Raw genomic sequence first — 22,994 nt, 5'->3', positions numbered from 1 at the left:
GAAACCAAACTTTTTTTTTTTAACGTGTAGTCTCCCTCCATTAGAATGTAAGCTCCCTGAGAGCAGGGACTGTCTTGACATTTCTAAGGGCTTGGCACAGTAGTTGGCACATAGTAATCACTTAATTTTTAAGTTAAGGGGCAGCTAGGTGGAACAGTGGATAAAGCACTGGCCCTGGATTCAGGAGGAGCTGAGTTCAAATCCAGCCTCAGACACTTGACAGTTACTAGCTGTGTGACCCTGAGCAAGTCACTTAACCCTCATTGCCCTGGAAAAAAGGGGGGGGGAAGAAAATTGTCTAGATTAAGGCAATTTTCTCCCTTAATTTTTAAGTTAATTAATTCATTCAAGTGACTGATATAAAAACAGAACTTTAAAAAATATATATAAATTATAGACAATAATATCAATATTAAGAATAACTTTGATATGTTTAACATGATAGTAATGTATAACCTATATCAAATTGTTTGTTGGCCTCAGGAGGGGGGGAGGGAAGGAAGGGTGGGAGAAAAATGTAGAACTCAAAAATATCTTTACATTTAATTGAGAAAAATTTTAAATAATTTTTTTCTCTTTCATAATTTTTTTTGTGGGGCAATGAGGGTTCAGTGACGTCCAGGGTCATACAGCTAGTAAGTGTCAAGTGTCTGAGGCCAGATTTGAACTCAGGTCCTCTTGAATCCAGGGCCAGTGCTTTATCCACTGTGCCACCTAGATGCTCCCTAAAAATAAATTTTTTTTAATGTTAAAGAACCAAAAAAAGAAGGTTTAAAAAAAAGAACAACTTTGAGGGAATAAGTCATTTTGACTATTGTAAATACCCAAATTAACTACAAAGGACCTATGAAGGAAGATACCATCTGCGTCCAGAGGAAAAAACTGACAAATAGAAGTATGTATAGAATGATTTTACATATACATACATATTTTTGTCCAAAGGTCTCTGGAGTGAGGAGGCCAAGGGAAAAAAAAGAAATGTACATGATAACTTCATTATATATTTTAAAGGAACAGCAAGTTGTATATAATAGATTTGCAATTTCATGTGCAACCATCTTTTTATTATACTATGTTATGTAAATACTTGCTTTATTCCATAAAAGAAAAATAAAATAAATAAAAATTATGTGTATATCCATACATAAACATGTATGGATATGTATATATGTACCTGTAAATTGACGAGGGGCTAGAATGTTCTCTAAAGTCCCTTCTAGCCCTCTGACCCCAACCATAGACAAGACACAATATGGTTCTATGAGCAGAAGGATGGGTTATGGGTAAAAATGGAGTCCAGAGAGGGGAGAAATCAGCAAATCATGCTAGGCCAGCAAGGATTACTAGAGGAGGTGGGTTCTAACAGTAGGTTTGTACTGGTGAAGAAGGAGAAAGGTGTTTAGGAGACTTGGAAATCTCAGGAGTGACAGTAATTAATGAGAACACACAGAGCTTGGCATAGTGTGGGTACACAGGAGGGCTTCTGTAAATACTTGTTCAATTCAACAAGCATTTATTAAATACCTTCGGCATGAAAGGCATTAGACTTGGTACCACTTTAATTGTTATGAAAACCATGAGGATGACCTGGAGAACAACCATCAATAACGCCACAACTTTGGTCCATGGGAGGGGACCAGCCCCAGACAGGGATAATTCACAACAACAACAATGATAACAAGGACAACTTGTGGTGCCATTGTATTTTAAGGTTTATAAAGTACTATAATTGTACAACTTCACAGAATGGGTGGTTCAAGTATTATCTTCCCCATTTTATATATAATTAAACTGAGGTTTCAGAGAGATTAGAGCAGCTAGGTGGCATAGTGGATAGAATGCCAGCCTTGGAATCAGGAAGGCCTGAGTTCAAATCCAGCCTCAGACACTTACCAACTGTGTGACCCTGGGCAAGTCACTTAACTCTATTTGCCTCAGTTTCCTCATCTGTGAAATGAGCTGGAGAAGGAAATGGCAAACCACTCTAATATCTTTGCCAAGAAAACCCCAAATGTGGTCACAAAGAGTCAGACACAACTGAACAACTCAAAGAGATTAAATGACATGTCCCACTTATAAAACTAATATCAGAATCAGGATTTAAAGCCAGGTCTCCTGATGAATCTAAATACAGTTCTCTTTCCATCTCACCACAACTTTCACCCGCCCCACCTCAAGCCTTGTTCTCCAGATATTATCCCTTGGAGTCCCCATGACTTCCCTGCTTTTCTAGTTAGCCAGAACCTACCTAGCCTTCAATGATGCACTCATCCTATCTCAGAAAGCCCTCCTGAATACCCCTTCCAGCCCTGATACTAGGGCAGCACAGTGGTTAAGTGATGTGCCCAGGGTCGCACAGCTAGAGTAAGTGTCTGGGACTGGATTTGAACTCAAGTCCTTCTGACTCCAGGGCCAGTACTCTATCTACTGTGCCACCTAGCTGACCTGATCAAGTCACTTCTTGGGGCTGATAGAAGAACCATGTCCCCAGGTGGATATACATTGGATATAAAGAAAAACTTCTTAACCATCAGAGCTATCCCAAAGTGTAATCAACCTCAGGAAGTTATGAGCTCCCCATTCCTGAAACTTTGAGCAGAGAGGGATGACAGATTGTTATTGGCATGTTCTAGACAGGATTCCTTTTCAAGCAGTAGATCTAAAGCCACCTGAGGTTGTACACCCTTCCAGGTCTGTAATTCCATCCCCTGGGTTAGAGTCTCAATTCTGACAGGACTTGTGGGACCTTGAGCAAATCACTTCTAGGGATTTCACTTTCCTTCTCTGTAAAACAATGGAGGGGGGGCGGCTAGGTGGCACAGTGGATAAAGCACCAGCCCTGGATTCAGGAGGACCTGAGTTCAAATCCGGCCTCAGACACTTGACACTTACTAGCTGTGTGACCCTGGGCAAGTCACTTAACCCCCATTGCCCTGCAAAAAAAAACAAAAACAAAACAATGGAGGACTGAAATAGTGATCCCTTAAGCATCCAAGCTCTAGATTCTGCAATCCAACCCTGCTCCCAAACACCCACTCTGAATAGCTTCCAGACCCGCTTCTCATTGGAGAACACCCTAAGGAATGAAGCTGGACCCATTCCTGAAGGGAGCCCTCAGGAAAGATGAAGGTGGGGCAGCTAGGTGGTGCAGTGGATAAAGCACTGGCCCTGGATTCAGGAGGACCTGAGTTCAAATCCAGCCTCAGACACTTGACACTTACTAGCTGTGTGACTCTGGGCAAGTCACTTAACCCCCATTGCCCCGCCAAAAAAAAAAAAAAAAAAGGAAAGATGAAGGTACAGTGTGTCCCTTGCCTAACCACTGTAGAAGCTTCGTTATGTAGAGAGTCTGAGGAGCTGGGTTCTGGTCCTGGCCCCATCACTGCTTTGCTGTGGCCTTAAACAAATCATTTGCTCTCTTGGGACTTCAAATTTCCCAAGTGTAGTAGTGATGTCTTCTAGTCTTGCCGGACTTTCCTCCCTCCTTTGGCTACAGGATAGATTTGTTGTTCAGTCATTTTAGTCACGTCTGACTCTTCATGACCCCACTTGGGTTTTTGGTTGGTTTTTTTGTTTGTTTCTTGGGGGGTTTTTGGCAAAGTGGTCTGCAGTGGTTTGCGATTTCCTTCTCCAGCTCATTTTACAGATGAGGAAACAGGGGTAAATGACTTGCCCAGGATCACACAGCTAGTAAGTGTCTGAGGCTAGATTTGATCTCAGATCTTCCTGACCCCAGGTCCCCACTTAGCTGTTCCTGAGGGAAAGTTCTTAGGATTTAGAGCTGCGAGGGCTCTTACAGCCCTAATCCAAAACCCTCATTTTCCAAAGTGGGAAACCAAGGGCTAGAAAGGAAAAGGGACTTTCCCAGGGTCATGCGGATATTCACACCTGGAAAGTTTGGGCTCCTAATCAAATTCTCTTTCCACTGTATTTTCAAAATCATAAACCTCATGGAGCTGCTCTGGGGGGTATTATTGTTACTACCCTCCCCATCCTAAGTCCTACACACACTAGTCCAGTTCCCGAGGCACAGAATCAGGGGGAGGCAGGGCTGTTTCTCAGGTCTCTAGACTCCACAGTGTGAGTGGCAGCAGAGAGGTGCAGAAGATCCCTAGACTCAGAGGGAAAGGTCCTGAGTTCAAGTTCTGTGATGGCAACCAAATCACTTCCTGTCTCAGAGCCTCACTCATCCTCTGTAAAACAGGAACAATGGTCCCCACCCAGTCTCCCTGTGATGAGGATAAGTTGAGGCCATTGATGGAAAAATATGGTATCTGTTGTTGTTCTATCATGATGAGAAGGAGAAAAGCACCTTGGCATAGTTGTTTAGAGGGTGGTCCTCAATGCCCGGAAGACCTGGTTCAAGTCCTAGCTGTGTGACTGTGAGCAGAGCACTTACCATCTCAGTGCCCTAGAGAATTCTCTAATATAAATTGCAGAGAAGGTGCCAATCTGCATTGGTGTATGGAGTTTCCTCACCTGGAAAGCCCCTAAATAAATGAAAGCATAGATCCAATCTCCAGGATCTGGGGATCCATGGCCTCTGTCTTCTAGTCTTAATCTTTGGGCTTTTTTCCTTCTTTTTTTTAAAAAATAGAACTGATTTTTAAAATATTTTATTGATATCTTTAGTTTTTATACCCCGTTCATATCTGAAGATATCCTTCCACCCTCCTTTCCCCCAGAGGGCCATCCCTCATAACAAGGAATGAAAGAAAAGAAAGAAGGAAGGAAGGAAGGGAGGGAGGGAGGGAGGAAGGGAGAGAGAGAAAGAAAGAAAGAAAGAAAGAAAGAAAGAAAGAAAGAAAGAAAGAAAGAAAGAAAGAAAGAAAGAAAGAAAGAAAGAAAGAAAGAAAGAAAGAAAGAAAGAAAGAAAGAAAGAAAGAAAGAAAGAAAGAAAGAGCCAACTCAGAAAAAGCAACCAGCACATCAACCATGTCTGGCAGTATTGAACAGCAGCTTCTCAGAGGCAGCCCTGGGAAGTGGCTCTTCAGCCAGAGCCTCACTGGGGAGAGAAGGAGGAGGAAGGGGGAGATCAGGGTAAGGGGGCCCATCCTTGGGAATCAGAGCAGCTAAAATGGCTCCCAAAGCAGCAGCTTCCATCAGGATACCTGCCTGGGATAACTACTGCCCTGCCCTCCTCCTCTGGGGAGGCTGCCAAGCTCACCCATTTCCAGCATCCAGGTCTCTGGTCCTCTCTGTTCAGAGGCTGCCTTCTTATGGTCTTATGGTCCCCCACCCCTACCCCCAATCAGTGGGACTTAGAAAGCCTCTTTCAGGCTAGGCTCTGACTCTGAGCTATTTTTCCCATAATCAAAACTTCCCTTATCTAGGTACAGAGCACTAATGCCGGAGGACATTAGGGTCAGGGGGGAAGAAAATGAAAACCAAAAAGTATCAAATGCTGTCAATGCATCTCCGTCACTGACCAACTTGTGCCCTGAGAACTGAGCTTAGCTGATCATGAGCAAGTGGGCTAGCTAGCTCTAACAGTTCCTCCTAACCAGAACGTCCCAGGGATGCTGGACTAGAAATCTTTGAGGTCCCAGCCTGCTCTAAGAATGTGATTCTGGGACTACCGGGGAGAGATGGGAAGAGCTGAGGAAGGGGAAAGTTACTGTCACTCTTCTTTGCCAGTGGTTTGAATGAAGGTCCCCAGAAGGCCTCCACAGCTGGAAGCAGCCAGGTAGGCCTGACTCTAAACCCTACTGGAATCATGGTCTCTGGCAGAGAGTCACAGGCTCAGTCCTGAACCTGGGGCTAGAGGGAGACTGGGGTAAGGGCTCCATGAAAAAGACACTTAGAATTGGGAGGAGCTTCAGTGGAAATACAGGAAGGATGAACTGCCGTGGCCTCACAAAGGATGCTTTCTTCCACACCATGAACAAAATGAAGATCCATATTCTCAACCCTCAAGGTAGATATCATATGTGGGGTGATTAAAGGGAAAGGTAATGGAAAGAATATGAGCCTGAGGGGCAGCTAGGTGGGGCAGTGGATAAAGCACCAGCCCTGGATTCAGGAGGACCTGAGTTCAATTCCAGATTCAGACATTTGACACTTACTAGCTGTGTGACCCCGGGCAAGTAAGTCACTTAACCCTCATTGCCCCAGAAAGAAAGAAAGAAAGAAAGAAAGAAAGAAAGAAAGAAAGAAAGAAAGAAAGAAAGAAAGAAAGAAAGAAAGAAAGAAAGAAAGAAAGAAAAATAGAATATGAGCCAGAGTATCAGGGCATGCAGGGTCTAGTCTCAGATCTACTGCTAACTCAACCTATGACCCTAAAAAATGTCTTCCCTTCTCGGATCCTCTTATCCTCCATCTGTAAAATGGTGATACTAATCCTTCAATCGCTCATGTGCTGAGAGGTAGGATGATGGAGAGAGAGGCAGCCTTGGAACCAGGAAGACCTAGTCAAGCGTCCCCTCTGTCACACCAGCTGTGTGACTCTGTCATTTTACTTTTTAGAATTCTAGGCAGCTAAGAAACTGTAAGTTTCAGAGAAGAATGCTCCACCTCTATTGGTAAAGGGACTGTCCTCATCCAGGGAGTTCCCTATACCAAGGGAATCACAGATGCAGAGACACAATCAAAACCCAGAAATTGCCCTTGCCCACATGGTGAGATCTAACATTCTGAACATTCCAGTTACATTCGTTTCCATTCTAATGACATTACATTCTAACGAGCCGTGCTAGCTACCTTCTGTCCTTCCAGAGCTTGTCAGGATCAGATGAGATAATGGATGAGAAAGCACTTTGGAAACACATCAAAGGCTTTTTTAAAAATACCTTTCCAAACAAGTCTCAGTCAGCAGAAATGGGAATGGCAGGAGTGAGCCAGGAGTGGAGTTCTGTGCACCCAGACTCTTTCATCATCTGGGAAGACATTTCTGGGAAAAAGGAAACCTGACTGGAGCTCTGGTGTGTTCCTGGACCATAGGAGGCCAGACCTGGCCTCCATGAGGATGTCCTGAGGACAGAGGATGTCGGGTCCTCATCGATTGAAAGCTTGAGCAGGGAAATAATATGGTGAGAGGAGTGAAATAGAAAATTTAGTTTGGGGAGGGGCTTACAAAGAATTCATTGGAAACAGGAGTCACATGGGGCAGAAGGATGAGTTTGGAGCCTACAGCAGCCTAGGTAAAAGGTGATAAGGGTCTAAACTAGGGCTGTAGCAAGATGGAGAGGAGAAGGCTCATGTTTGATGTTACACGATCGTGGCAATTGTTTGTATAAGGGGGCAGGATGAGGGAGACAAGGGAACCAAGGATAATTCTGAGGTTTTGAGACTGGGAGATGGCAGTGTTCTCAAAAGAAGTAGTAGGCAAGGAACAGATTTATGAGGAGGAGAGGAGATAACAGTTTTGTATGGGACATGTTGAATTTGACAACATCATCAGATATCCAGGTAGATGTGCTACCAATAAGTCTGTTTTAAAGATTGCTGGGTTCAGAGCCAAAAGGTCAGAGATAGAGAGTTGGAAGGAACCTTTGAAGACATCTAATCCAACCCTCTCTCAGATGAGGAAATCAAGGCACAGGAGGTTAAACAACTCACTGAAGATCACACAGGCATGAAGCAGCAGAGCCAGGGTTAAGACACAAGTCTTCTGATTCCAAACCTAGAATTCTTTCCACCAAATCTTGCCTTTCGGGTTAAGAAATGAAGTTATGCAACATTGTGTAATGATCAACTGTGATAAACTTAGCTCTTCTCAGCAATACAATGGTCCAAGATAATTCCAAAGGACTCATAGTGGAAAATGCTCTCTAAATCCAGAAAAAAAGAACTGTGGAATTTAGATGCAGATTGAACCATACTGTTTCTACTTTTGTTTTTGTTTTTTCTTTTTTGAGGTTTTCCCCTTTTGTTCCGATTCTTCTTTCACAACATGACTAATGCAGAAATGTGTTTAATGTGATTGTACATATGTAACCTATATAAGATTGCTTGCTGTCTTGGGGAGGGGGGAGGGAACGGAGGGAAGGAGAAAAATTCGGAACTAAAAATCTTACAAAAACAAATGTTGAAAATTATCTCTCTATATAACTGGAAAATAATAAAATACTTTTATGATTAAAAATTTTTTAAAATACAATGATCCAAGGGGCAGCTAGGTGGCACAGTGGATAGAGCACCGGCCCTGGAGTCAGTCGGACCTGAGTTCAAATCCAGACTCGGACACATAACACTTACTAGCTGTGCAACCCTGGGCAAGTCACTTAACCCCAATTGCCTCACCAAAAAAAAAAAAAATACAATGATCCAAGACAGAAAAGAAAAGAAAAGAAATGAAGTTGTGGGTGTAACATCAGTAAAAGGCAAAGAGCCCTACACCTGAGGTCAGAAGATCAAGGGTCAGGTGCTGATAATTTGCTGTGTGACCTTGTATAAGGCCCCTCTGGACCTTCGTTTCCTTGTCTGTAAAATGGAAAATTTGAACTAGATTTCTCCTTAGGTCCCTTCTAGCTCCAAGAGTCTTTGAATTTTTTATTCTACCTCCTCTGTCACCCCCCACCACCTTCTGGCTTCAGGACATTGTCAATCTCACAGGGCCAGAAAGTTTCCTTTTCTGCAGATTGAGGGAGATGAACTTTATGATTCTAAAGGACCCTCGTAGCTCCAGTGTCTTCTGGCTCTTGAGTGAGTGAGTCTACCAAAGCTAAGAGTGTAGGGAGAGGGGGGCAACTAGGTGGCGCAGTGGATAGAGCACCAGCTCTGGAGTTAGGAGTACCTGAGTTCAAATCCGGCCTCAGACATTTGACACTTACTAGCTGTGTGACCCTGGGCAAGTCACTTAACCCCAATTGCCTCACACACACACAAAAAAAGAGCGTAGGGAGAGGAATGGGCCAAAGACAGCCTTGGGAGGTACTTAGACTAGAAACATCTGATTATTCATTGGATTGAGAGATGGGGGCCACTGCTTTCAGTAGAATGTTGATCTGAAGACATATTGTAGGGGGTTCAGGATTTCATTTGGGGAGTAGTGGGGGTGGAGCATAAGGAAATAGAGGCTGGGAATATAGACAAAGGGCAGGAACCAAGAAGGTAGCATGGGGTCCAGACGGACTTGAGAGTAGGTTTGTAGCATTGAGCCAAGAGGTACAATGGTGTCAAGGAATAGAGAGAGTTGAACAGTTTGAAACTTCAGCCAGGGCCTTCTGGAACTAGACCTGGAGAGGTCTCTGAAGAAAAAGAAGTTAGGACTCAGCCACAGAGGTGGGTTAGGATGCCTCTCTAAGGGGGTTGTTTTGGAAGTCAGCTTTCAGCCTGGAGGCCAGGAGATGGGCAAGATGACCCCAGGAAGGCCTCTGAGTAACTACTCCTAGGGGAAGGCCGTGGTGGAATTTGAAAACAGAAATCCTAGGATAATCCCAAAACCTTGGCTTCACCAAATCTCAGCCTCATCTACTGCCTACCAACCCTTTCTCTAATGCCTCTCTCCATCAGAGGATTCAGAACTTCCTAGCTTCTCCAGATAGTGTGGGGAGTTGGAAAGTACACTGGGTTTGAAGCCAGAGGGCCTGGGTTTGAATTCTGCTACTTACTTGACTTTGGGCAATCCATTTCCCTTCAGTCTCTTCTTCCAGAAAATGAGAATGTTGGTCCAGATACTCTCTAGAGTCCCTTCCAGTTCTGATTTTTTTCCTCCTTGAACAGGAAAATGGTCCAAAAGTTAGGACCCAGAAAAGACTCCTGACCCCAGAGAATGGACGGTTAGCTGTGTAGTGTAGTTCAGAAGCAGGTAGGCCCTTGTAGCTTCTGGTATGTATACATATGTGGGAAGTAGGATGGATGGGAGCCCCTGGAAGGAAGGAAGGGGTTATCATGCTGCAAAGGAATGAACATGGATTCTGGAGTCAGAAGATGTGGGTTCAAATCCTACCTCTGACACTATCTGGATAACTTTAAGCACATCAATATGTGCCCCCAGGACCTTAGTTTAAATGAGGGTTTTGCACTAAATAGCATCTACAATCCCTTTTAGATCTGTGATCCTATGATCACCCCTCCCTAGAAATAAAAACAGGGAAAGGAAAAAACTAAAAGGCCCTAGAATCTTGGCCAAGGCCTCAAGTAAGATGCAAGAGTTAGGAGAGGGAAGGAAGGTCCTTGGGGAAACTGACCCACATTCTCACAAACAATAAGACGCCCTCTAGTGGCTCCAGGCATCTTCTTTTTTAAATCATTTACAACCATCTCCCTCTTTTTTTTTTTTCCTTCCAAAAATAGATTTCTTTCTACCTCACCCCACCCCCTGGAGAGAACTGACCCAGTCTTGGTGCCTGCAAGCTCTTCTCACCCTGTTTTCCAACCCAGCTAAGTCAGGGAACTGCCTCTGTCCCTGTTAGCACGCGTGCATGGCTAGCTATCTTCCTTTATGTCTAGGAGTCAGTGGGTCTGTTTATTTGTGGCTGTGCACCTCGCGCAGCCGGGAGAAATGGAGGTAGAGAATGGGAAGGGTTCCTGCTATAGGAAAAATGAGGCTGGCACCGCATCCCACCTGCATTCCAGGAGAGTTTGGGGAGGAAAACACCAAGACCCTGCTTCCTGAGCCTGGTACACCCCAAGGCCAGGAGAGGGAGGAGAGCCTGGGAGCATCACTTGACTTCAAGGCCAGAAGTGGACAAAGGCAGGTAAGGAAGGAGACTTAGGTTTTAACCTCAGTTCTCCTGGATGTAGTCCTTGAGTCAATGAGTCTCTTCCCCTGTCTAGGCCTCAAGCATTCTCTTCTGAAAATGGGAATAATAAGTAACTCAGTCTAGTGAAGGAAATTGATAGCACCTACCTGTGAAAATACAGCATGAACAACTAGACTTATAGCGAAAACACCAGGGTTTGAATCTTACCAGCTGTGACCTTGGGCTATTTCCTCAACTATAAAATGAGGTTACTCATATTTGGTTATGAAGAGAATATTTTGTAAGCCTTAAAAGCGCTATACAAATGTTGTTCAGTCGTTTCAGTCATATCTAACTCTTTATGACCCCATTTGAGGTTTACTTGACAGGTACTGCAGTGGTTTTCCATTTTCTTCTCTGGCTCATTTTACAGATGAGGAAACTGAGGCAAACAAGGTTAAGTGACTTATTTGTCCACAGTGATATGGCTAGTAAGTGTCTGAGACCAAATTTGAACTCAGGAGGATGCATACTCTATCTCTTCTGCCACCAAGCTGCCCTATAGAAATAGGATATTGTTATTATTTTAATTTGCTTTGGGACAAACTGAAAAGTGCTGCAAAGGGCAAAGTATTATTGGGACTTTGGATCAATAAATCCCTGGTCTCAGTTTCTTCCTCTATAAAATGGGGAGAATTAGAAACCTGCCCCTGTCACCTGCTCGGGGTTCTTTAGAGGGTCTGTGAATAAAAACATTTTAGAAAATATAAAGTACAGTCCAGAAGCATAAAAATAATATGATAAACATTTATTAAGTACCTACTATTTGCTTACCAGGCACCTTGCTAAGCATCATTAACATTATTGTTTTATATAAGGAATGAGGTCAGGTCCTGCAGCAAACATCACCCCAGACCCCTCCCTTCCTCTGTCCTTGGGTCTGTCCCTGGCTCAGTGCCCAGTAGGCAGGTCTTCACTGTTGCATTAGTGGGATAAGAAATTAGCTCAAAGGGTGGGGTCAGGGGGTTTGTGGGGTGGGGAGTAAGGAAGCATTTACTGTTTGTTTTTGTCAAAGATCCGGGGATGCACATGAGTGTTGGCACCCTAAGCCCCAATGGGACAAAAACGATGAGCAAAGCTTTAGTTGCAGCTAAAGCTGGGAACAGGAGTGGCTTCATTTATTTATGTATTTTTTTACTGGTCAATTCAGCAGCCCCTGCAGCCCTGCCCTGTTACTTCTATTGCCAGGCTCCATCTCTGGAGAGATGCCCAGTTTGTCCAGGGCGTGGCAGGTGCATACAGGCAGTCGTTCCAGGTAAGGACACTCAGCCTGCACAGGGGTCACTTCCTGGATACCAGCCAGGGCCCTGCCCCATCAAAGATGGCTCTCCCAGGCCTCATCCATTTCCCTACCCCCAGGAGTATCTGGGGGAGAGAAAGGAAGGGTGCCAGGTTCCTTTGCCCTCACCTGCACACCCAGACCTTAGAATAAACTACAGCAACAGCTTCAAGTCCTGACAGGATCAATTTGCAGTAGATCAGACCTAAGAAAGAAATGGTGACTCATTCCCCAACGCCAAATTCAGTTCCCCACCATCCTGAAAACTTCCCCCAATCTAGGCTTCTTCCAACTCTCCCTCCTCTTTGCCCTCCACCAAAATAAGGTTCCGTGAGCTGGGAAAGCCAGCACCTGTTGGACCACTAAACTCAGTGCCCAGATTGGGGTGGTATATGGGTCAGAAAAGAGTCAGAAGAGGAGACAGAGTCGCTCCAGAGCCAAGCTGGGCTTAAGTTCATTCATTCATTCACCCTCAATTTATTAAGCCCTATGTGATGGGCCCTAGGAGAGATACAAAAATTAGAGAAAGTTTTCAGCCTTCCCTTGGTAATAACCGCTCCAATTGCCCCCACCTCGGGGCAAGTGTCTGCCCTTCGAATCATACCCCAGCCCCTCTTCTCGCAGCAGAACCAGAGAGGAGCCCAGAGACAGAAAGACCCAAACCAGGACCACGGCACTGGAACAGAGCACCAAGCAGAGTTAACGGATTTAGAGAGCTCTCTCCCCACCCTCCAGGGTCAGAGAGATAGTCTAAGTGAACCGAGTTCCCTCCCAGACACAGTCACACACAGACAAAATGGCCCTCTGCCCTGCAACCTAGGCAAGGATCTTTCTCCCCTCTGGGAATCAAGAAATTGAGGCACACAAATAGAAGGGAGATCCCGGACACCGAGACTCTCGCCTGGGCGTGGCTGGAGTCCCAGTTCTGAGGACCGCTCCTTGCGGCACCTGGGGCCACGCCCTAAGATGCTGCTGCCACGGGTGGAGGTGGGGGCGGGAATCCCACTTTACGATAGGACTCCGTAGTATCCACACCGCAACGAACACACCCAACCATGCACACATTGAGGGCCAGCTCACTCATGGCCCCACAGCCTGGGATGTCATATTTAAAGCACTTTATGGTTAAAAAAAAAAAAAAGCTTTTTTCCCAACAACACTGTATGAGGTAAGGAGTGACTATTACTCCGTTTTCGAATGAGAAAACTGAGTCTCAGTGACTTGCCCACGGACACACGGTTACTGTCACAGCCAGAATATTAACCCAGGTCTCCAAACTCTCCTTCTACTATATCAAACCCAGTCACACATTGTGGATCAATCACACACACCGAGTCATGCACATGGAAACAAACGTCAGATCACACACATTGCCCACCCCCGCTCCCCAGGCACACACAGAGGCATGGGCATAGGCGCACACGCCAAATCACACTCGGACACACAGAGGCACACACACAAGCCAAGTCAGACATACAAATGCTAACCCCCCCCCCGACCCCCCTGGCCGGACCCCCCAGAGGAAAGCAAAGCTAGGAAAGAGAAAGCGCACCACTGGCAGGGGATCCGGGCCAGTTGGGAAGCACCAGGTGGAAGCAGTCGCACATCTTGGCGGGTGGCTGCGGGCCCCGATCGGCTCCGCTCCGGTCTGCCTTGGCGGGGTCCGCGAGCCGGCGAGCGGGCGGACTGCGGCCGGCCCCGCACTGACTGCAGAGCTCTGGCGGCCGGGTCTCTAGCCCGGCCCCAGATGCCCACCCCTCGGCTCCCTAGGCCCGCCTGGGCGGGGCGGGGCCAGACCAGGGTAGCCCCGCCCGGGCCACTGCGGAGCAGGGTAGGACAGACTGGGGGGCGCCGGGTGGTGCTGAGGTCCGAGGTGTGGGCCCAGCTCGGACTCATTCACCCCATTGGTTCCTGCCTGTGTGTGACCCGCCCACAGGAGGGGGTGGTGGTGCATGCTGAGTGGGCGGGACCCCAAGTGTCAGAGCCGAGTGGACACAGCCTTGGGGTGGAGGGGGTCTGCTGGAAGATGAAAAGGACGCCCGAGCAAGGACCCTTCCTACAGGTGACCCGTCCACGTCAATCACATGCACCACATTATAAGGACATCGTACAGGGTCTACAGGGCATGGAGGCTAGTCAGACCCTGAGCCCTCTACCAAGGCCTTCCCCAGAGGATGCCTCAATTCTAGGCTCTCCTGAAGAGAGAAGAGGCCCACAGAAGTTTTAACGAATCTGGGTCTCCATTTCCCCCCACTTTCAATGAGAACCTGGACTCAATAACCTCTTAGCCCCTTCTGATTCCTTTCTATTAAACAAATAAGTAGGTATTAAGAGGGTGTGTGTGAGACCCTATGCTGGGAACTGGAGATGCAAAGATAGAAAGAACCAAGACCTGGATTTCAAGGAAGAAAGGAGAATTGGATAAGGGCAAAGGGGAAATAGAGGCAAAGGACAGTGAGAAATTTAAGAGGGAAAATACCCCTTTGCCCAGTCAATCAATAAATATTCATTAAAATACCTTCTACGATAATCCCTGGGGAGACAAAGAAAGGCCAAACACTGTCCCTTCTTTCAAAAGGGAAATGGGGACAAGAACACTCAAATAGCTCTGTACAAACAAGCTATATATGTATAAGATAAATTGGAGATAATCAAGGGAAGGCACTAGAATTAAGGGGGCTCAGGAAAAGTTTATTGCAGAAGGTAGAATTTTAGCTGGGACTTGAAGGAAGTCAGGGAAGCAGGAGGTGGAGATGTATTCGAGGAGTGAGGGACAGACAGAAAAAACACCCAGAATCTAGAGGTGGAAAGCTCTCTGGAAAAGCAGGGCACTGACAGGGGGCAGCTAGGTGGTGCAGTGGATAAAGCACCAGCCCTGGATTCAGGAGGACCTGAGTTCAAATTTGACCTCAGCACTTGGCACTTACTAGCTGTGTGACCCTGGCCAAGTCACTTAACCCCAATTACCTCCAAAATTTTTTTTAATTTAAAAAAAAAGAGAGAGAAAGAAAGAAAGAAAAAGAAAAGCAGGGTACTGAAATGTGAATTAAGCCCTAAAAGAAAAGCAGGACTGCAACAGATCTTAAAAGAGTCCATTTCAATAAATTAATTAATTAATTATTTTTAAAAAGAATCCATTTCAGGTGCTAGGGACCACTAACAAAGGCACAGAGAGGGTGGGTTAAAAATGAGAATGCAGACTCCTGTTTGTATAGAATATAAAGTATTCAAAAGGGAGCACTGTGAGAGAAAGCTGGGCAAGTAAACCAGAGCCAGCTTGTGCATGCAATCCTTGAATCCCAGTCAGCATCTTTTATTTCATAGACATTGGTGAACACCTGGCCTCTCTCCTGCAGAAAGCACTAAATGTGACCCATAAAGCCAAACTCTTTACCAGTTCACAGAAGGGGTGTTGATGCCCCAGAGTCTGAGGGAAGCTGGTCTCCTATAGCTAACTTCATCCTGGCCTCCAGTGAGCCTAAAACCTAAGACACAGATGACTGGTTGAAAACTGAAAGATGAAAACCCAACATTCCAAGTGAGTTCAACCCACCCAGGTGTATAGCATTATCTACACTAGTGTTTCCCAGATCATTTGACCAAGGAATACTTTGGAGCTTGACATCTATGGATAGAACCAGACCAGTTGTTACAAAGAACAGGAGACCCTGGGATACCCTGGAATAAAGGAGGGTGGAGGGATTTTGGATCAAAAGAGAGGACCTCACCTATCCACTCGCATTGCATATTATAGCTCTCACTGTGTCTTATCCTCCCACTAGACTGAGTTCCATAAGGTCCAGTATGAAGCAGAATGCTCTGTTCATTGTAAGTACTTAATAAATGCTAATGGAATATAAGCTCATTTTCATCCAAAAATCTGCGTGAAATCTATATTTTTGATACATATGTAATTGTATCAGGCATCATATTTGTTACGATGGATAGTGGTTTAAAATCCTAGCTCCAGCACTCAATTAGCTGTATGACTGGGCAAGTCACTTAATAGCTCTCAGTCTTTTTTTCTTGTCTGCATCACTGGGGGCAATGGAGGGGAATGGACTAAGATAACCTCAGAGAAGTCTGAGAGAGGCAGCCCTAAATCTATGATTTTATAAATTTGATATTTTAGAGGAAAAGCAATAGTAGACTCAGATCCATCTGACAGAGAGAAATCTTAAAGGTCTCTTCCAGTTATGAATCCTAAAGTTAAATCTTTTTCTCCATCACTTTCCTATGTCTAGACAATTGACATAACAATAAATCAAGCTGTGATTTGTAGCATGTGCTTATTTCTGAGACATAAATGCTCACACTGAAAATTTAGCCCGTACCATCCAATAAGGATTGCTTTCTCTCTACTGTGATACTACAGCAAGATGCCAGCAAGAGCTTTCCCCACCCTTTCCCTGATTTACACAAGATATGGGGGAAAGATGCTCTGGGTCATTTGAACAACCCCACTCAATTGCCCCAAAGGAAACTCCTAGGAACAATTTGCAAAAAAATGCTGGGGTAAGGGGGCAGTTAGGTGGCGCAGTGGATAGAGCACTGGCCCTGTATTCAGGAGGACCTGAGTTCAAATCTGACCTCAGATACTTGAGACTTACTAGCTGTGTGACCCTGGGCAAGTCACTTAACCCTCATTGCCCCACCTAAAAAAATTATAAACTTGAACCTCTGTCAGACTTGGGTCTGACTGAATTAATCTGATTGTAAAGTGATAAGAACTTTTTCTTTACCTGTTTGTGTTTCTTTATCCCCTGATGGCAAGAGATGCGGTGAGATAAGCTAAGGGTACTTAGCTGTAAGTTTCTAGTTATAGAATAACTATAAGTACGATAAGTACTACAAGTTTCTAGTTATAGAATAGACTTAGAAAGTTTAGGACCTCATTTTAGAATAGAGGTAGTACTCCTTGATCTGCATTTATAATCACCTTTCTCTAGTGTTACTTTGCAATGCATATATTCTTTCTCTTGTGAATATACCCTAGAAATTCATTCTTATGGTCTGGAATGTAGAGAGATGAGGGGTAGAAAGGAAAAAGTTGGTACCAGGAAAAGGCACCCAAAGACATCAGAAATGGCCAAGGAAGGGGAAAGACATTAAAAGATTAAATTCAGGGGCACATAGGTGGTGCAGTGGATAAAGCACTAGCCCTGGATTCAGGAGGACCTGAGTTCAAATCCTGCCTCAGACGCTTGACACTTAAGTGACTGTGGGCAAGTCACTTAACCATCATTACCCTGCAAAAAAAAAAAATCAGTGTAAGTCTCTGAGATCAGGGAACCAAGCCAGGAAGAAGGGAAAGAGAAGATGCCCAAAACAGGCATCCAGCTCTGGTAACAGCAGAAGAAGGTGGAAGGTAATTAAAAACTGGAATTGCTAAGCTTTAAAATCCAAGGAGACAGGAAGGTCATAGGGGCATCAGACCTTGGATTTGGATTCAGGGATCAGGGAAGTTTAAGAAAGAGTAAAGTAGAAAGGTGGTCCCTTAACTCCAAAAGGATGAACTGTGAAGCCCTCTTGGAGCTAGAAAGTTGATATATATTTTTAGTCACCAGGGGGCACTGGTGAGAAGCACCTGATTCCATTCAAAGTAAGGACCAAGTGCTGTCAATCAGATGCTCATTCCCCAACTGACATGCATACCACCCAACACCAATCACCCCAGCATCCTAGGGTCATTGCCAAGTTCTCTCTGATTCTTAGAGATCTGGTTGCCTTTTTGTCCATCCACCATTTTGTGGACAAAACCACTTTTCTTTAGTCTAGGGCAATGACTTCCAAACTTAATGAGCAATTGTACCTCCTTTTTTAATTAAAAAAATACTGTCTCCCACTTTAAAAAATAAATATTTTATTGAAAACTTAATGCTACTACTAGTTCTAATTCCAAATATGGTTAGGGAAAAAGGAAAAGAATCTATATGTTTAAAATGTTTATAGCAGCTCATTGTGGCGGTACAGGGATGCCCATTAACTGGGGAATGTCTGAACAAGTATGGTATATAATTGTGATGGAATACTACTGTGCTATAAGAAATGATGAGCTCAGGGGCAGCTAGGTGGCGCAGTGGATAGAGCACTGGCCCTGGATTCAGGAGTACCTGAGTTCAAATCCCGCCTCAGATGCTTGACACTTACTAGCTGTGTGACCCTGGGCAAGTCACTTAACCCCCATTGCCCCGCAAAACAAAAACAAAAACAAAAAAAAAACAGAAATGATGAGCTCAATGATCTTAGAAAAACATAGAAAGACTTGCATGAAATAATGAAGAGTGAATTGAACAGAACCAAGAGAACATTCTATACAGTAACAGCAATATTATTTTAAGAATGACTTTGAGAGAATAAGTCATTTTGATTATTATAAATACCCACATTAACAATAAAGAACGTATGAAGGAAGATGCTATCTGCATCCAGAGAAAGAACTGATAAATAGAACTATATATAGAATAATTTTATACATACATACTGTAAGGTCTAAAATTCTAGCTGTGTTGTCTAGAATCTAATGAGTGGTCGCCTTAAATTAGAAGCTTTAGCAAGAGTTTAGCCTTTTAAGTATTTATTAAAGTGCATTAGAAGTTAATGAAGAGAGAGAGAGAGAGAGAGAGATAAAACAGCCTTCGTCTAACTATCTCTAAGAGCCAGCCTCCAACCTCCCACCAAGCCCAAGTCCAGAACCAAAAAGACCTCTCGCTTCCCCTGGTTTCTTCCAGAAGCCCCCTGTCAAACCAGAAGCAGGGCTGTCCACACACACAGCTCCAAACTAATTGGTTGGTAGCACTGATTGACACAACTAACAGGTGGCAGACACGACTTCCTGATGCCAATCTGACCTTCGAAACCCCGGAAAGGCTTCCCTGCAGTATCTTTCTCAACAGGTTGGTAGCGCTCTAATTCTCACAATACCTATTTATGTCTAAGGGTAGCCATCTCTAGGGTGGGGTTGGGGGAGAGGGAAGAAAAAAAAGAAATTTACATGATAACTTTATTATATATTTAAAAGGAATAGCAAGTCGTACATAATTGATTTGCAGTTTCATGTAAAGTCATCTTTTTTATTATACTATGTTATGGAAATGTTTTAGTCCATAAATTAAAAATAAAATAAAATAAATATTTTTAAATTAATGTTGAACATAATACAAGTACCTAAACTTGTTTAGTAGTCATTTACATTTAAATTAATTTTGATGAATAAATTATTATAACTTTTTTTCCTTATCTGTCAATTACCTATCAATGTACCTTCCCCACTGCTAGAAGAAGCACTCCCTTGTAACAAATATATAGAGCCAGGCAAAACAAATCAACACATTAGCCATATCGGAAAATGCATGTCTGGTTATGCACCTCTAATCCATCATCTCTCTGCCAAGGAATAGCTTCCTCAGTCTTTTGGAGTCCTGATTAGTCCCTACTTTGGGCAGAATTCTGAGGTAACAGTTGTTTCTCTCACATTATTGTTGTAGGCTTCTCATAAATTGTTCTCCTAATTCTACTGACTTCACTTTGCATCACTTCATACAAGTCTCCATATTTTTCTGAATCTATCCTATTCCTCATTTCTTATCATAAAATAAAATCACATTATATCCATATACCATGATTTTATTCAGCCATTTCTCAGTTGAGGGACACTTATGTCTAGTTCTTTGCTGCAACAAAGCATGTTGCTATATAAATATTCTTATATCTATGGGACTTCCCCCGACTTCTCATGGGCAGCTAGGTGATATAGTAGATAGAGTGATGGGCCTGAAGTCAGGAAGACTCATCTTCCCAAGTTCAAATCTGACCTCAGATACTTACTAGCTGTGTCACCCTGGACAAGTCCCTTACCCTTGTTTACCTCTGTTTCCTCAACTGTAAAATTAGCAGGAGAAGGAAATGGCAAAGTAGTTCAGTATCATTATCAAGAATACCCTAAGGGGGCAGCTAGGTGGCGCAGTGGATAAAGCACCAACCTTGGATTCAGGAGGACCTGAGTTCAAATCTAGCCTCAGACACTTGACACTTAACTAGCTGTGTGACCCTGGGCAAGTCACTTAACCCTCGTTGCCCATTCCAAAAAAAAAAAAGAATACCCTAAATGGGGTCATGAAGAATAAGACATGACTGAGCAACAACAACTTTTTATAAAATAATCCATACAAATAATTTTTTAGCTCATTGGATTAAGATCATTACAGTTTCATGTCAGCAGAAGTAAATCTTAAACATATGGTAAAATAAAACAATAACTGTTACTCATTATCATGGGATCATAGATTTAAAACCAAAGACCTTCCTAGTTACAACTGCCTCATTTTACACTTACGGAAACTGAGGCCCAGAGAAGTTAACTGACCAGCCCAAGGTCACAAAGGAATAAACAAAAGAGTTAGGACTTGAACTAAATAAAGTAGGGTACAATTCTTCATGACCTTATTTTGGGTTTTCTTGACAGAGATACCAGAGTGGTTTGCCATTTCCTTCTCCAGCTCATTTTACAGACGAGAAAACTGAGGCAAACAGAGTGAAGTAATTTGCCCAGGATCAGACTGCTAGTAAGGGTCTGAGGCTGTATTTAAATTCAGGAAGATATCTTCTTGATTCTTAGCCCAGGTCTCTATCCACTTCGCCACCTTGCTGCTTTGTAAAAGCTAAATGAAGTTAAATGGTTAAGTAGAACTGGAGTGCTAGATAGTCATTGGTACCTAATTTAAGGGGAACACAGCTAGTGGGGGGGCTGAGCCCCTCAATTTAGAAAAGGGACATCCTGAAACCCCTTAGGATGCACTAAACCCCTGAGGAGCAGATGTGGTCTGCCTGGCTTTGGGAGAGGAAGCCCAGAAAGAATGTGAACGAGGCTGATGCTCTCTAGAACAAGATGGCAATTTGGATCTTGGTTTCTTTCCTATTTTCTTCTAGCTGAATGTTCTGCTATCTGTAGAACTACTTGAAGACGAATGTCTCTGATGCTTCTTTTTTCTCTTATTTTGACTTCTTTCCCTTCAATGTTGCTGAAGCACAAATTCAGTGATGTAATGAAGTGGAAGAGTTTTTCTAGAAGGATTGAAACTGAGCCAAGATCTGATTGGTTAATCCACTCATAAATGTCCTAGACCAGCATCTTCCAAGTTGTGAAGTACAGTCCCTGAGACATGATACCCTCTCGAGGGAGTTAAAAGCATTGGCCAAAATCAATAAATATTTTTTAGTACAATTCCTATAGAAATAGGTCTACTTTTTTCCCAACAAAAACAAACAAAAGCAAGACTGTGAATTTACTCCAGCTGGTGGCAGGTGGAAGATAGATAAACAGATAGACAGATAGATAGGTAGGTAGGTAGATAGATAGATAGATAGATAGATAGATAGATAGATAGATAGATAGATAGATAGATAGATGGATAGATAGACAAACATAAATATATGTAAATAGGTAGGTAGATAGATGGATTGACAGATAGATAGATAGATTGATTGATTGATTGATTGATGATAGTGATAGAGTGTTTATTAAGTGCTTACTTTGTGCCAGGCACTGTGGTAGACATCAGGGAATAAAAATACAAACCAGAAAGGCAATTTCCACCTGCAAAGAGCTTACATTCTTTTTGGGTTTTTTGTTTTGTTTTTGTTTTTTGTGAATCAATTGATTGGGGTTAAGTGACTTGCCCAGGGTCACACAGCTAGTAAGTGTTAAGTGTCTGAGGCCAGATTTGAACTCAGGTCCTCCTGAATCCAGGGGCAGTGCTTTATCCACTGCACCATCTAGCTGCCCCTTACATTCTTTTTTAAAAAAAATTCTGCATTAGTCATATTTGAATGAAGAATCAGAGTGCAAGGGAAAAACTTTTTTAAAAAGAAGGGGAAAATGGCCCAAAAGTAGAAACATTATGGTTCAATCTGCATTCATAATCCACAGTTCTTTTTTCTGGATGTTTAGAACATTTTCTATCATGAGTTCTCTGAAGTTGTTTTGGATCATTGCACTGCTGAGAGGAGCCAAGTCTATCACCATTGTTCATCACACAATGTTACTGTTACTGTGTACAATGTTCTCCTGGTTCTAGAGCTTACATTCTAATGAGAGAAGACAAACACGTAAAAGGGCACTGGAAAACAAGAGGTGGTGGTGGAAGGTGAGAAAGGGGAGCCATGATTGAATCACAACAACATTTACTTCAAAGATTTTAGCAAGAACAAACACCTTGGGGCACACTCTCCCCTGTCCTACCTTGATCCCTGAGGGGAATGAGTGAAAACTTAGCTAAGTTCCTTCTTAGCATTGGTCTCACCAGATTTATGTCTAAATGTGGCATCATTTTCAGACAAAGTCCTCATCTCCACTATTGGGTCCTGAAGGTCATGGCCAAATATCACTGCTTGCTCCTTGGGCATTGATGATGAGTTGGCTACAAAAGCCAAACACTGGGATGCCATTCTCCTTTCACCTCAAGTGGAAAAGAACAAACACCAAGAAAAGAAGCCAGGCCTGTTTTCAACTTTCACAGGGCCACCTGGCCTCAGAGGTGAGACAATTCAAGGCCTCTTCCCTTGAAGCATTGCCTCTCATTGGACACTGTGAGCAAAGGAGTCAAATTAAGAGGAGAAGAGACTAGGCTGAGGCTGACTTTTTAAAGATGTCCCAGGTTTGACTCGACAGCCAATCAAAAAATGCTCTTTCTAACCATGTGGTTGGCAGAGGAGAACTGGTTACAGAATGTCAACACATTATCCACAATCTCTCCAAGGCACATCATCACAGCTCTCCCAGAAGCAGGATCCCCAGCCTCTACAGATGCCATCCCAGGTACTCTGTGCATGTGTCAGACCCTCCTTACAATAAGATGGAAGGTGCCGACACAGTTCTGGTAGTAAGACTTCTTGTGGACCTGGAAGAAAACAAATTAAAATTAGTCAAGGAGCTGAAGAAAATGCTATAGGTCATCTGAGATCAAAGTCAAAAAAGTAGAACAAGAAGGTGAAGGTCAAGACCTCACCTACGTTCCTATAGTCAGAGTAGT

At 43.7% G+C, this 22,994-nt stretch overlaps 1 protein-coding gene across 2 annotated transcripts in view; it reads right to left on the bottom strand.

Moving 5' to 3' along the window:
- Nucleotides 1-13,624, bottom strand: part of AHNAK2 (AHNAK nucleoprotein 2) — a 141,848-nt gene extending 128,224 nt beyond the window's left edge. For both annotated transcript variants that reach the window (XM_043982332.1, XM_043982331.1), the window contains exon 1: nucleotides 13,517-13,624. In XM_043982332.1, coding sequence (XP_043838267.1) covers nucleotides 13,517-13,571 — 55 coding nt within the window. In that variant the 5' untranslated portion in view covers nucleotides 13,572-13,624. The remainder of the gene's footprint in view (nucleotides 1-13,516) is intronic.
- Between the last annotated feature and the right edge of the window lie 9,370 nt (nucleotides 13,625-22,994).

The sequence above is a fragment of the Dromiciops gliroides genome, chromosome 2, assembly GCF_019393635.1.
Source record: "Dromiciops gliroides isolate mDroGli1 chromosome 2, mDroGli1.pri, whole genome shotgun sequence".
NCBI classification, from domain to species: Eukaryota; Metazoa; Chordata; class Mammalia; order Microbiotheria; family Microbiotheriidae; genus Dromiciops; species Dromiciops gliroides.
This window is presented reverse-complemented; position numbering and strand designations above follow the sequence as displayed.